This window comes from Crocodylus siamensis, chromosome 6 (genome assembly GCF_052110815.1).
Source record: "Crocodylus siamensis isolate JL-2025a chromosome 6, ASM5211081v1, whole genome shotgun sequence".
Classification (NCBI taxonomy): Eukaryota; Metazoa; Chordata; order Crocodylia; family Crocodylidae; genus Crocodylus; species Crocodylus siamensis.
In genome coordinates, this window is record NC_143400.1 from 44,871,797 (window position 1) to 44,887,943 (window position 16,147).

Below are 16,147 nucleotides of genomic sequence, written 5' to 3' on the forward strand. Positions count from 1 at the left end.
ATTGGTGGATAGTATGCATTCATTATCATGTTTATTTTAAAATAAAACTAAATCCTGATTTTTGAAAAAGAACCAATGTTTTTGGAAAATGCCAAGAGTCTGTTAAGCTTTTTTTTTTTTGGGGGGGGGGGAGGGGAGTGGGGGAGGGTTAGGAGGAAACATTTAAGTGTTAGTGGGATGTTTTAATTTCCAATTGAATTTATCAAATTTAACATTCAGGCCATCACAAGCTGCAATAATGATGAGCAACCGGAGTCATTTAGTCATGGAATTTGTGCTCCTGGGCTTCCCTCTACCATGGCTGCTGCAGCTCATAGTCTTCATGATTCTACTAGTCATCTTTACCTTGACCCTCATGGGGAACCTGACTATCATTGCTGTGGTGTATATTGATGTCAACCTCCGTACCCCCATGTACTTCTTCCTCTGCAACCTCTCCATCCTAGAGATCCTTTTTGTCCTTTCTATTGCCCCCAAGATGCTGGAGAACCTGTTATCCTGGGACAAAACCATCTCCTACTGGGGCTGCATTGCTCAGTGCTACTTCTACTTCTTTCTGGGTACTACTGACTTCATCCTCATTGCTGTTATGTCCTTTGACCGCTATGCTGCCATCTGCCACCCACTCCGTTACCCCATCATCATGAGAGAACGCGTCTGCATCTTTCTCGTCGTGGGCTGCTGGCTTGGTGGGTTCCTCTCCACCCTCTTCCCACTCATGTTGCTTTGTCAGCTGCCCTTCTGTGGCCTTAATGTGATAGACCATTTCTTCTGCGATTATGCCCCGCTGGTGAAGCTGTCCTGCGCCAACACAGACTTCCTCCTCATGCTAGAGTACATCCTCTCTTGTATCGTATTGCTCACTTCCTTGTCATTTACCACTGTGTCCTACCTCTACATCATCACCACGGTCCTGCGCATCCCCTCAGCCACAGGCAGACAAAAAGCATTCTCCACCTGTGCCTCCCACATTACTGTGGCCTCCATTTTCTATGGCAGTGCCATCTTCATGTATGCCCAACCCAGTCAGGGCCATTCTTTTAGTCTACAGAAGGTGGTGGCGCTGTTCACAACGATAGTAAGTCCTTTATTAAACCCATTCATTTATACTTTAAGGAACAAGAAGGTAAAAAATGCCCTTAAGGCATATGTGACCATAAAACAACCCATGCAGAAATTAAAGGCTTGAGACACCCTTTGTCTACTGCTGCTTTCAAATCATTGGAGTAGTAGGGTGCCTCCCTTGCTGCTTCTTTTATTGATTAAGGCTAGGATTTTCAAAGTCTTGCAGTAAGTCTCAATTCCATCAAGAAGGAGCTTTTGAAAATCCTCCTGCAAAAGCAGGGGATTGTTTCTTTGGGGTTTGACTGTTTGTAGCAACAATGGGAACTAATTCTCTGTTATAGAAATAACCATAATTTGCCATGTACATAGATCCACATGTAAGAATCAATAAAATAGGCCTGAGAGTTTTCATATAGTTTTCTTAGTACTAAGATGTGTTGAAAAGCTGAAGAGGACCAGTATTGTCTCCCAGTCCTGCAACATCTGCATGCCACTCTTCACTTATTGTCTGTTGCCATATATATACTCACTTTGTGAACTGTTTTAAGCACAAATGTTCTTTTTGTTCTATCGTTTTGTGGTGCCAAATGCAATAGGTTCCTGATTCATCATTACTATTTTAATAGTATTTAGACAGTTGATATGGCAAACAGACATCTCCATGTTCAGTTCTTTTGCAAAAAATGGATTTAAAGTCTTAAACTGGGATACTGAAAATCCTTATTATCTGTTCTTAGAGGCCTTTTCAGTCAATGTTAGTGGAACTTCATTCCTGGACAGCACTACCAGCACATTATTGCAGTGAATAGTCCTGCCTTGGCTTTTTTATTCACAAGTGCGATACCTGTTAATGGTGATCACAATAATGTATAGACTGTGAATGGACTGTGTAAGAAAGAAAAAAGGTGCATGAATGAGGATGAATGAATGTATAAACAGATACATGGATGTTATTAGAAACCTCTAACAGAATGCAGATTCTATTCAGGCTCATTCCAAAAAATTACTTTTTAAAATGAAAATTAGCCTCCCAAATCAATATATTTCTGAAAACAAATCTGATTTAGCATTTGCATAATTTTATATGCAAGCAAATCATAGACACACAAGTGTTGATAGTGTGTGTGGGGGGGGGGGGGGCACAACTCTGCACCACTGCTACCGCCACTGCCCCTGCTGCTACTGAACATTGGCTGTGGTCGGGCTGCTGTCCCACAGCCCATCGTTGGCACAGAAATCGAGGGGGGGGGGCGAGCACATGTCCTCCACACGCATCACCGATGAAACAAATTGAAGTTTTGAATCCATAATAACTGAGCATCTATTTATGATATAACTTGGAGGACTTAATACAGAATCTGTGAGAAAATGGAAAAGAGTGGACCTGACATGGAAAATGTTATCTGGGGACATTCAGCAAATTCTTAGGGGAAAAGAAAAATTTGCTCTTCACTCTAAAATGAGTAGAGAGATTAGAAATTCTGTCAACCTCAGGGATGTCTTTCCACAGCTGGTAAACTTACTGCTAGAATCTGCAAGGCCTTCTTTTGAAATGTAATACAGTAACTGAACATATAGCCAACTGTTTTTTTTTTACCTGTTTGTTTAGGTTTGGGATTTTTATATATATGCCAACGGGCAAAACAACACTTAATGCAGAATCTATTGCTCTAGTTAACAATTATTTCCCCATTGTTTTACTGCATCAAGTAAATATGATTACCTCCTTTAAAATTAAGATTACTTGAACATCTGCAATGGGATAATAAAAAATTATGCCATTTTAATGACCAATGTATAGCCAAGTTGGAAATTTCCTTGTGTTCATGGCCCATGATTAATATGTATACTTAATTTTACAGACTGCAACTCAGTAGGGAGAAAAAATATATATTAGTGCCACTAACAGTATTACCAGGAGCTATTTAGACCTGGGAATGGATAAAGAAATAGTGAATGAAAAGATAAGCATGGGAAAGAAATCTTGTTCTTACAGGATAAAGGAAATAATATCTACAAAGGCTACCTTCTGTTAATACTGTTTTGCTTTGTTTTTTGTTTAGTTTTTAAAATAAATGTAGTGCTGAATTCAAGTTCCTGATCATCAGATGGCCTATGCACATGACAAATGTCAGTAGTTTGATCTTTTGGTAGAAGGTTGCCTAATGTGCCTCATACCTGATGAGACCCCCTTCATCATGAGAGAGTAGGTCAGTTCCTACAGCTAAGACATTCCTTAGCTTCTCTTCAGAGATTTCCTGTTTGTAACATTTGCCTTGGTTTAGCTTTGTGGCCTGGAAACACACCAAGAAGAAGCAGGCCTCTGGCACAGAAATACACTTCAAATATACCTGCCAACTCTTACTAGACAGTAAAGTATTTACTTCCAGTCACTTGGGACTGCTGCTAAGGTGGAAGCATCCATAGATCATCAGTTGGTATCCATTAGAATGGTAAAGTCCATTCTTGCATTTTAAAATAAGATCTAAACATCTTTAATAACACAAGGCCTTTTAAGGTACATAAACCCTTACCCTACTTTGTGTATATTACAAACCCTGAACACTGATGGTCCCTAAAACCTTAATAGGTTTTTTCCCAGACTTAGCCAAAGAAACCAAGAGCCAAGCGGTTGTGGAAATTCCATCCTGGAAGTTTCTAAGTGCAAGCTAAGCAAACACTTCTCTGGCATGGTTTAATCAGGGATGATTCTACCAAAAGTGGGGGAAGGATTGGATGAGATGACTTCCTGAGATCCCTTCTAACCCTTTTCAATGCATATGCCCTTTGATATTAAACTAAAAAGAAATAAATAGAGAAATCAATCAACTATGTTTGGAGTTAATGGTAGGTAGAAGAGCTAAATATAATGCACAGCGCATGGAGTAAAATACTGCTTCACTCCCTTATAAGGTAAAGAGCATGTCTGGTCCTAAATTCCTATGAAGTACTTAATGCTGGCCAAAGGCTCAGTGCAGAGTCTACTGCAAGGAAGGATAAAGAGCACTGAGCCAGGAGAGGTGCCTTCCTACTTCATGCTGCAAAGGGGCGATAGAACCAAATGTTTGATTCTATATCCTTATTCCCTCTCCCTCCCTAACATCAGGCTCTGCCCACCCACCAGACAACAACTCAAGCAGCAGAGAACATGGATCTGCTGCTCCATCTAGCCCAGCAGCCTGTCTCCAACAGTGGCAGGAGTGGCTGCTTTAGAGGGACAGCATATGAACAGGACATTTCTAGAGTGATGTACCCCGTCATATCCTCTCTGGCATCCACCATCATTGGCTTCAGGAACCATTGCTCTAAATTCTGAAATGCTTATAGTCCCTTTGGTGAAAGGGAGTTGGCCACAGAGTGGTTAAAAGGTCATAGCTGACACATGGGTCTACTGCTATATCCCCACACCTGGCTCCTACAGCTCGGTGACACAAGGGGCTGGGGCAGGCTCCTTGGTGGGGGCACCATTCACACTCCTCCTCTAAGTCTGAACGTGGGGCTGATTCTCCATTTGTCCCCTCCACCCGTCACCCCCCAAAGTTTCACAGTTTCATAGTTTCTAGGGTCAGAAGGGACCTGAGCAGATCATCTAGTCCAACCCCCTGCCATGGCAGGAAAGAATACTGGGGTCAAACGACCCCAGCAAGATGTTCATGTAACCTCCTCTTAAACACCCCCAGGGTATGAGCCTGCACCCCTTCTCTTGGAAGTTGGTTCCAGACCCTAGCCGCCCTGACCATGAAGTAGCGCCTCCTGATATCTAACCTAAACCTACCCTCTGCCAGCTTGTGACTGTTATTCCTGGTCACTCCTGGCGGTGCTCGGGGGAACAGTGACTCCCCCAGTGCCTGCTGATCTCCCCTTACTAGTTTATAACAGGCCACAAGATCCCCCCTCAGCCTTCTCTTGTGGAGGCTTAACAGGTTCAGGTCCCGTAGCCTCTCCTCATAGGGCCTGCCCTGTTGTCCCCTGATCATACGAGTGGCCCTCCTCTGGACCCTCTCCATGCTGTCAACATCCCTCTTGAAGTGTGGCGCCCAGAACTGGATGCAGTACTCCAGCTGCGGCCTGACCAGTGCCGCACAGAGGCGGAGGATCACCTCTTTGGACCTGCTCGAGGTGCATCTGTGGATGCATGACAAGGTGCGGTTGGCCTTCCTTACTCCCTCCCCACACTGCCGGCCCATGTTCATCTTGGAGTCAATGATGACCCCAAGATCCTTTTCCGCCTCCATGCTGACAAGAGGGGAGTTCCCCAACCTGTAGGTATGGTGCCAGTTGTTCCTCCTGAAGTGCATCACCTTGCACTTGTCTGCGTTGAAACCCATCCTATTCTCATCCGCCCACCCCTGTAAGCTGTCTAGGTCTGATTGTAGCCTGTTGCATCCTTCCAGTGTGCCCATGTCCCCCCACATCTTAGTGTTATCAGCAAATTTGAACAGGGTGCTTTTTACCCCCTCGTCCAAATCACTGATTAAGATGTTGAACAGTGCGGGCCCAAGAACCAAGCCCTGCGGAACCCCACTGCCCATGTCCTTCCAGGTTGAGAAGGATCTATCCACTACCACCCTCTGGGTGCAGCCCTCCAGCCAATTGGCGACCCATTTGACTGTGTGGGTGTCGACACCACAGCCCCCCCAGTTTCTTAATGAGAACAGGGTGAGAGACAGTATCAAAAGCCTTCCGGAAGTCCAGGAAGACTATATCCATTGCTACCCCTGCATCTAACGAACTGGTGATCTGATCGTAAAAGGCCACCAGGTTGGTCTGACAGGACCTGCCACTGATGAACCCGTGTTGGTTGCTTCTAAGCATGCAGTCCCCTGTTGGCCCCTCCCGGATGTGTGGCAGCATAATTTTCTTGAACAGCTTGCCTAGGATCGAGGTAAGACTAACTGGCCTATAGTTTCCCGGGTCCTCCTTCCTGCCTTTTTTGAAGATGGGAACCACACTGGCTGTCTTCCAGTCCTCCGGTACCTCACCAGAGCACCACGAGTGCTCATAAAGTTGTGCCAGGGGACTTGCAATGACCTCGGCCAGTTCCTTTAGAACTCTAGGGTGGAGATCATCTGGATCGGCTGACATCCAACCCCTCCAGAAGCTCCCTAACTAAATCCTCGCTAACCTGTGGCCCAGGTGTGCCTCCCCCAGGGCCCAAGGGGGACCCAGCAGGGAGGTGGCTATTCTGGCCCCTACTTAGGAAGATGGAGGCAAAGAAATCGTTAAACATGTTAGCTTTGCCGTCTGGTGTGATGATCAAATTTCCCAATGCATCCTGCAAGGGCCCCACATTACCCAGGGCCTTCTTTTTACCCCCTATGTATTTAAAAAAGGACTTCTTATTATACAACTGATTCTCATACTTTAAATTGCTTTGTGTAAGAGCCTCTCCCAAACTTCCACCTTTGGTCTACACACATTTTAACAAAGGGAGGGAGAGAGAGAGAGAAAAAAAAAACAGAGAGAGAGGAACAGACCCCATTCACTCACATGAAGAAGGAAGACAAAATGGTGGGTAGAGTAACTGATGAGTTGGAATATGGCAAGATAATAATGTTACCAGGAACATTAGGGAATGTTAAACATGGTCTAGACATTTGCTCTGATATAGTTATTATTGTTAACACCATTACCATGCCCTAGGCCCATACCAGATGCTGCTAAACATACAGATTACAGTGTTCTGTAAGCACATGTCTTCTTCCTCACAAAAAGAGAGAGAAATGTACTTTCAAGTAGTCTAAGATGCTTGTAGAGATCCAAATATTTTAAATCAGGAGGCATTAGATTCTTTTTCCTGCATTCTTGAGAATTTCACAGTCAACTTTAATATCCCTTGATTCATGGGGAGAAATTCTGTCGCCAGGTGCTCATGCACTAGTGCACTAAATGACCAGCTCTTTTATGACCAGATTGTGGTATCTTGGATTTTCACCGAACATTCTCCTGTAATACACAGCCACCTCAATGACTTGTGCTGTCCTAGCTTTCTGGCTTGCCAACTAAATCTCTGATTAGTTGTGTGGCATATGGAGACATCAATAATGGATGTTTCATACAAAAAAAGAAAGGCTCTTATCCTCTTCTGGCACTGGAGAAGGCCTCGCTTTGTACCAGCTGATGATAGCATTAATAAGCTGACTGACATATGTGGTGAGCCAGTAGGGGGTGCTCCTGCACTGATCCATCCACCTCACTGCACCCAACCACCTTCCAGGCTCTGAGTGCCTCCCTGGGGGTGCATCACATCTGGCCAACCCCCTTACTGGAACACACCTGTTAGCCTGGGGGCAATACTGCCACCACCCAGAGTCTGAACTGCTCCTGGACCTGTGCCCTCTGGGAAACACAGGCCTATTAGCCCTGGAGGGTACTTGACCCACTGCAAGAACTTGGGGTGCTTCCCTTAGTTTGAAGCACAAACACTGGTCTCCCTTAGTCAGCCAAACCAAGGGGACCCCAAGGCATAATCTAGCCTCTCTCCTAATAAGTCTCCCATGCTACATACAAAGGAGAACTTTATTGGTTACAAGGAGTAGGTTTGGGATAGGGTACAGGGTAGAGCAATATCAGAGAAATCCCTTAGAGCGAAGTGGCATGGTAGCCTTTGATCACGCATCTGAGTTACTGCAAGCTATATATCTAGTTAGATCTCAGGTAGTTTACTCACGAGTATCATCCAGAGGCAGGTGGAGATTCCCTCTGGAGGCAGGCAGTTCATTGACCATCAGTTTCAAGAGAGAGAGAGAGTTTCAGATGATCCAGCTTTTCTCTCTGAGTTTTCATCATGGCTACCGCCCCTCCTCCTGGGCATTCCTTAACTTATATAGATCTTATTAACGTCATTTACCTGATCCAATGAAGGCTGGCAACTGTTGGCTGCCAGCCAACCAATTTGAAGTGCATCACTGGTTTCTGGGTAGACTGGCAGGGTCTTTAGCCCCTTCCAGTCATGTTGGCATTGCTTAGAACAGTAGGGAGCTTAAGCCCCCACCCAGGTATGTGATGCTAGTCAGTAGGCAGAGGGAACAGGTTTCCCCCTTCTCTCAGAAATGTGTCCAGCTCAGGTTACAACTCAGGGTCAGAGGTGTCTACCCTCTGTGTTGCCATGGTAACCAAATTGTCAGATAGCAGAGTTTTGGGGAGAGACAGAGATAGTATTCTGCAACACCATACATCACTTTGGTACAGCACTGGGCTATTTGTTGTGTTCCCAAGTGGTCAGAACACAACACCTGTCCACCAAATGATGGTTCATTTCACTGGAAAGACCATGTCTTATCATGGTGCTTGTAATAATCCAGCTCTGAAGGGCACATGCACGAAAACTTCTATTTCAGCTAAATGCTCCCCATATCTCAACCACATGGTCAAGTATTGATAATAGACTTGGCCTGTGAAGAAAACAAAGCAAAAGAAAACCTGGCCAGCAGCTGGGGAATGGTTCTGCAAGGCATATTCTTTTTTTCTCACAGGTTTTTTTGACCTCTGGATTTTCAGGGGTCAAAGCCCCCCACTGTGCTGTTCCCTTGCCATGCACAGAACAATGGAATGAATGGTATATGGTGCCACAAACATGCCAGCAGCATCTCACAATGCACAGCCAGGCTGACCTGGATGTGACCAAGGTGGTTAAAATTCTTCCTAATCTCCAATGTATATTTCCCCCAAGTTTCCCAGACCTCTCACTGTCTTCATTGTTCTCTGCTGGGCTCCTCCCAATTTCTCCATTTCTTTCTTGAAGCAGAGTGCCTAAAACTGGACACAGTTCCCATACAGCTGGGTGTCATCTGCAAATTGGCTTTCAGTCCCACCACCAAATCATTCATGGAAAAATTACAACAGTATTGGACCCAATACTAATCCCTGGGAAAACATATTCCCATCTACAGGACATCGAGCCATTAGCGACTCCCCTTTAATTATCATGATCCTAACAGTTGTATCCACCTTCTTTACTTTTGTCTAGACTGCATTTCCTTAGCTTCAGAATGAGACTGACATGGGAGACCTCACTGAAAACATAGCTGTAATCAAGGTTTACCACCTCCTCTGCTCTCCTCCCATCCACAAATGTAGGCACCTTGTTAGAGAAGGAAGTAAGGGTAATCAGCCATGACTTGCTCTTGGTCAAGCCATATTGACTGTTCCTGCCCATCTTGTTCCCCCTCAAGGTGCTTACAAATAACTTTCTTGATGATGTGTGCCATGATGTTTCCAGGTATTACGGTTCAGTTGATCAGTCTATAATTCCTCAGATCTCCCTTGTTCCCTTTATTAAAGATGATCACTACCATTGCTATTTTCTAGTCATTGCAGATCTCACCTGACAACCATGAATTCTCAGAGAATAGCCAGTGGATATAAAATTCCCTCAGCTTATTCCTTGAGTACTCTAGGATGTATTTAACAAAGCCCTTCTGATTGATAAACATCCAAGGTTTGTTTTTTAAAATAATCTCTGCTCTTCAGCATCAAGGCCAAAAGTAGGAGAGTCTTATGGCTCCACCCCACAAGAAGAAAGAGTTGATTTTCAACACAGGATGTGTATTCAAAAGGGAAGACAAATAGGATGGATGTGCAACAACCTTTCTTTCCATGACTTGCCTGTCATCACATATGGAGAAGCAAAGTTGGAAATGTGACTTGAGCAAAGCACTCAAGCTATTTCTTCAGAGGAGGATGATTCTAATATACCAATATTGGACAGGCAGATGTCCTGTCACAACCCATGCCCACCCACTGGTTTACTGATGTCCCTCAATCTTGCCTCATGTAACCCCCATATGAATCTCCTACAACACAATTCTGAATGTTCTGATGGCCCTAGGTCTTCAGGCTTTGGCCTGGTGTGGATATTTTCACAATGAAATTATTAATGTCCAATTTTCTACTGTAGCAAAATAGGACTAACAAGAAAATCCACTGGGTTTTGCAGTTTTCAGTGTGTCTTACTCTCTCTTACACCAGTGAAAGGCCCTATGGAGTACAGCACAGATTGTGTCTCCTGGGTTATCAGCAGATGCACACTTTGAAATTATCTCCCCAGTGAAACATTTCTCTGCTTTTTTACATAAAGGCATAGATGTAATTCACAGACACACATAGCAGAAAGGGTAGCTCAACTTCTACACACAGTTCATTTCAACTCTCTCTCTGGCTCTTCCTGTTTCTCTCAATCTCTCTCTTACACTCTCTCTCTCTACATGTACATGTATGTAGCTATGCTTCCTTTAATAGTACGTTTTCTTGTTGACAGGTGTGCATCTATCTTTGGACATCTTAATGGGAGAAATTCAAAATTGCAGTCCTAAAGATTCAAAATCTGGGTGGGGTTTCTCTAATATCTGTAGCAGTACAGACTTACCCAGTGGCATGTGATCTGCATTCTAGCTTGTGTGTTCACTCAACTTGAAGGATAATTGGTGTGAGGTTTTTCAGAGGAAGTGTTAAGGAACTTTATCATGGTCAGGTATGGTAAAAAATAGGAGTTTCTAACTCATCTTATTTTCCAGTCTGCTTTATCGTATGAAAAAATGAATGGCTCCATCCACATATCCCCCATTGGCCTCTACCCCATTCCCAATGTATAATGAACTTCTGAGCTTCACCCTAACTTTTGGAGCTGATTGACTTAATTCATAGGAAGAGAAAATCACATAACAGAACAAGACATACGAAAGCAATATGAAAGTTATTATTACTTATTCAATCAGACCAATGGTGTTAAAAAAAAAAAGAGCTCTCAATGGCCTCTCATCTGTGCCCTAATATCTTTTTTTTATTTCCTCTACTTTTCCCATTCTTCCATTCCTTTCCATTAAAATGCCCGCATTTGTATGTCTTCTTTATGTTTGTTTGTTTGTTTTATACAGTCATACCTATGGTAGCAAAACAAGAACCCTGAGTGGACTCTCATCTGTGTCTTAATAACTTTTTGTATTACTTTTACTTTTTCCATCCTTCCTTATTCCTTTTTATGTCCACCTTTCTATGTCTCTGCCACTTTTGTATAAACCATGCTTTATGTACTCAAGAGTTCTTTTATTCAGGTTTTTGCTAAATAGAGAGACAGATGGATTGATAAATGCCCGTCACCTTCTGTTCAAACATGAATAAATGACTGTATTTGCTGTGCCAGTGTAAGTGATGGAGAGGGAACAGGGATTGTTGCCTGTGGAGGCTGGCAGACAGCGAGAGTGAGAAAGAGACACAACAAGGCAGGGAGCATGCTTTTGAGTTGATTAATGGTATTCATGTTTCTTCCTTGAGCAGTGCACATATTATTGGCATGAGGATGCATAACTTCAACAGTACAGTGACAGAATTCATTCTCTTGGGATTTCCCCTGCCGTGGCCCTGGAACTTCCTATTTTTCCTGGCACTACTGGTCATCTTTACATTGACCCTGATGGGAAACCTCATCCTTATATCCCTGGTGTTCACATACCCTCAGCTTCGCACTCCAATGTACTTCTTCCTTTGTAACCTTTCCATCCTGGAGATCTTTCTCATTGCCTTGATTACCCCCAAGATGCTGGAGAACCTGCTCTCAGATGACAAAACTATCTCCTTCTGGGGCTGCATGACTCAGTGTTACTTCTTCTTCTTTCTCGGCACCACTGAATTTACGCTCATTGCCATCATGTCCTTTGACCGCTACATTGCTATCTGCCACCCTCTGCACTACCCCATCATCATGAATGACTATGTCTGTTTTCTTATAGCTTTGGTCTGTTGGTTGGGAGGAATCCTTCTTCCCCTTTCTGCCATGACCCTGCTGTTCAGGATGCGATTCTGTGGCCCCAGCATGATAGATCACTTCTTTTGTGACTATGCTCCTCTGGTCCTGTTAGCCTGCACCGAAGAAAAATTTCTTTTAACCCTGCAGATAATCCTCGCTGACATTGTTGAGGGCATTTCTTTGGCTTTCACACTTGCATCTTACCTCTACATTATCACCACCATTCTGCACATCCCCTCCACCTCAGGCAGACAGAAAGCTTTCTCCACTTGCACCTCCCACATTACTGTGGCCTCTATTTTCTATGGCAGTACCATTTTCTTGTACTGCCTGCCCACCCAGAGACGCTCGCCTAATGTTCAGAAGGCAGTAGCTCTGCTAATAGTGGTGGTCACACCATCCTTGAACCCATTCATTTACAGCCTGAGGAATGAAAAGGTCAAGAATGCCTTGAGGGACTTTGTAAGGAAAAAAATTTTTCTGTGCTAAATATCTGGGTGTGGGAACTACTATTTCCTGGGCAGCTGAGGGATAATATGGCACATCCACCCTCCCCTGCAGAAAAAGTGGGATAATCATGGCAAGATTTGTGACTACGCCACAGCTCCGTTCTGAAGCCTCAGAGGATTCCCATGTACTGTATGACTTAATGCATTTCTTTGTCTGTTTGTGCAACCTGGTCTTTCTCACTTGTTCACTGCTATTTATACACCTTGCCTTAAACAAGGATTGGGATGATATATCCACTTAACAAGAAAACTTTTCTTATGTTGATGGTTCTTCTTATTCTTTTACCCTATTTTTTTTTCTAACGCATTTCCCACAGGTATAATATTATGAATACTTTGGAAAATCCAGTTAATTTTGAGAGGATTTGGGGTGTTCCTGCCTCCTTATGAACAATGCTTTGCTTTAGAAACCAAGGGGTCCTCTTTTCTAGATCATCCTCCATCACACAGACGCACATGCCCTCTAATGTACTGTTTCTTCCTTACCACACAGCTCCCTCTCTTGGCTTTGTGAGAGGCCAAGTCAAAAGCAGAGCTGGAGGGGCAATGGCATGGTGCCTAACTTGTGCCCTGGCATGAGAACGCTGTTATCTGAAGTCACAGAGACAAGTTTAAAACACTCCACTTGTAAAGGAGTCTAAAACCAAAGTTTCCTGTTGTGTCAATGAAAGCCACTTAGTTTTGGGGGCTAGAACATGGTCTGGTTGTCTGCATTCTCCTCTCGTATCTAAAATGTGTTGCTCAGGGCTTTTCTTACAGGCTCTCCTGGCTCAAGGAGGTGTATAGTCAGTGGGAAGACAGGTGATGGCAATGTAACAAGCCCTGTTTCTTTTTTCCATTCCCATATCCAAATAGTTCCTGGTAACACTGTGACTGATACTAATAAATTAATGTGAATAATTATATGCTTTCAATACCTATCTATAATGGCTACTTTCTCTTAATCCTTTTTCTTTTTAAATCCTTGCAGTGCTGAATGCACTGCTGACGATCAGACAAGCCCAGACAAGCACATGACAAGTGTCAGTAGTTAGATCAGGTAACCCCCCATACAAGAAGCTCAGTCTCATACCTGGTAAGACCCTCTTCAGCATTGGAAAGTAGGTCAGTTCCTACAGCTAAGACAGTCCTTAACCTCCCACAGAGATCTCTTCTTGGTAACATTTGCATTGGTTTAGCTTTGTGACCTGAAAATACAGCAAGGAGAAACAGGTCTGTGGCCTAGAAATACATTTCAGATATACCTGCCAACTCTCACTAGACACTAAGGTAACTGCTTCCAGTGATTGAGGACTGATGTAGAGATGGAAGAATCCATAGATGTTATTGATTGGTATCCATTAGAATAATAAAGCTCATGCTTGGGTTTTTAAATATGTTTTAAGCGTTTTAATAATGCAAGGTGCCTTTTTAAGATGCATAAAACCTGCTCTGTATGTTTGAGAGATCCTGAACACTGACAGTCTCTAAAACCATCATAGGTTCTTCCCAAATTTATCCAAAGAACCCAGAGAGCCATGAGGTTGTAGAGTCTCTATCCTGGGAAGTTTCTAAGTGCAGGCTAAGCAAATGCTTTTCTGGCATGGTTTAATCAGGGGTGATTCTGCCATAAATGTGGGAGGGATTGGATTAAGTGACTTCCTGAGATCCCTTCCAATCCTAATTGTCTCTAATTCTATGACAGGCATTCTTCAGTGCATTTGTTCTTTGATATTAAACCATGAAGAAATAAATAGAGAAATCCATCTACCATGTCTGGAGTTAGTGGTAGATAGAAGAGCTAAAGGGAATGCGCAGCCCAGGGTGTAAACTACTGCTCCATTCCCTTACCAGACAAGGAGTGCACCTGATCCTAAATTCCTATGAAGTAATTAATGCAGGGAAAAGGCTCAGTGCAGAGTCTACTGCAAGAAGTATACAGAGTCCTGAGCCAGGACAGGAGCCTTTCTACTTCGTGCTGAAAAGGGGTGATAAAGCCCAGTGTTCGATTCTCTCTCCTTATTCCGGCTTCCTCCCAAACATCAGGCTCTACCACCCACCCACCAGACAACCACTCAAGCAGCAGTAAACAGAGAGTTGCTGCTCCATCTAGATCAGTAATCAATCTCAGAAAGGGGCAGGAGTGGATGCTGTGGGTCCCAAGAATTTATCAAAGGGTCACTAACACATTGTAAAAATGGATCACCAAACTTTAAAAAATAGATTCTCCTTTAAAGGAGAAAAACATGGGAAACTGTGGCTTTTCCCTTGCAGACTGGCAGTTATAGCCTACAAGGGGTTACTTGGGCCTCCCCCTCCCCACCCTCCAACCCCCCTTCTCCCTGCCCCACACATTGCATGGCTGGAGGCAGAGGGCAGTGGGTCAGGAGTGAGGGGCACTGTGTTAGAACTGGCCGTCAGTGTTTACAAATGGGTGCTGGTACAAAAAAGATTGAGAACCACTGGTTTAGAGAGACAGCATGTGAACAGTGTATGTCTTGAGTGATCTATCTATCCCCTGTCATATCCTCTCTGGCATCCACCATCATTTACTTCATTGCTCTCAAATTCTGAAATGCTTATAGTGCCTGTAGTGTAGGGGAAGTGGTGATAAGAGTGGTTAAGAAGTCATAGCTGACACATGGGGCTATTTGTTTATTGCCCACATCTGGCTCCTACAGTTGGGTAGCACAGGGGTCTGGCAGGCTCCTTGATGGAGACACTATTCACACTCCTCTCAAGTCTGGACCTGGGACTGATTCTCCACACTTGTCCCCTGCCCCGCTCCTTCCACCAAGTTACATTGCTGCTTCTCCTACTTTCTACTGCTTCATATAAGAGCCTCTTCCAAACGTCCACCTTTGGACATACATGAGAGAGAGAAAGAGAGCCCATTCACACATATGAAGAAGGAAGAAAACATGGTTGGTAGAGAAGTTGGCGAGTTGGAATATAATAGGTGGGGGAAGTGAAAAGTGGCTTAGGTGTTTGATCTGATAGTTATTATTAGTTATTATAGATTCATAGATGTTAGGGTTGGCAGGGATCTATGTAGGTCATCAAGTTTGACCCCCTGCCCTGAGCAGGAAAGAGTGCTGGGATCAGACGGCCCCAGCTAAGTGCTTGTTCAATCTCCTCCTGAAGACCCCCAGGGTAGGGGAGAGCATATAACATTTGCTCTCCTCCTCTTTCAGCACTGGAGAAGACCTGGCTTTGTACCAAGGGGTGATAGCATCAATAAACCAGTTGATGTACAGCACTTTGGTACAGCTCTGTGCCAGTTTTAGTATTCCCAGCTGGCAACAACACAGCATCTGCCCGCCCCATGATTGATCATGTCACTGACAAGACCATGTATTATGGCAGTGGTAATAATCTGACCCTGGAAGGCACATGCACAGTACCTTCCATTTCAGCCAAATGCTTCCCATATCACAAGCACATGGTTGAGTACCGATACCAGATAAATTAGCCAATTAGTAGTGATTGGCCTGTGAAGAAAACTGAAGAAAACCGTCTACCAGCAGTGCCTAAGCTACTATCCCTGGATTCATTCCTAAATTCTCCTCCTGTGTTCCATTTCTCATACTGCTTTCCCTGGTGGAAAGGGGATAGATATTCCTGATTAACCCTACTGATTGCACAGTGCAACAGCAGGATGCCAAATTGCATTAGAACCCTCTGAGAACGGTATGTGGTTTAATTAATAACTGACTATTCCTAATATGATATTAACAGCTTATCATTTATTGTTTATTCTCAAAGTGTGGAGGGTCATGATATCAATATAATTCAGGGTACCCTGTTCCTGTGCTTAACCACCCTTATGATGGTTAAAATTCTTCCTAAT

At 43.9% G+C, this 16,147-nt stretch overlaps 2 protein-coding genes across 2 annotated transcripts; both read left to right on the forward strand.

Moving 5' to 3' along the window:
• The first annotated feature begins 241 nt into the window (after positions 1-241).
• Positions 242-1,189, forward strand: LOC149862508 (olfactory receptor 6M1-like). The gene has a single exon (XM_090053955.1). The coding sequence runs from the start codon at positions 242-244 to the stop codon at positions 1,187-1,189; it is 948 nt and encodes a 315-aa protein (XP_089910081.1).
• A 10,167-nt stretch (positions 1,190-11,356) lies between these two features.
• LOC149862509 (olfactory receptor 6M1-like) lies at positions 11,357-12,298 on the forward strand. Its single transcript, XM_090053956.1, has one exon. It carries the CDS (start codon positions 11,357-11,359, stop codon positions 12,296-12,298), a length of 942 nt encoding a protein of 313 aa, XP_089910082.1.
• The last annotated feature ends 3,849 nt before the right edge of the window (positions 12,299-16,147 follow it).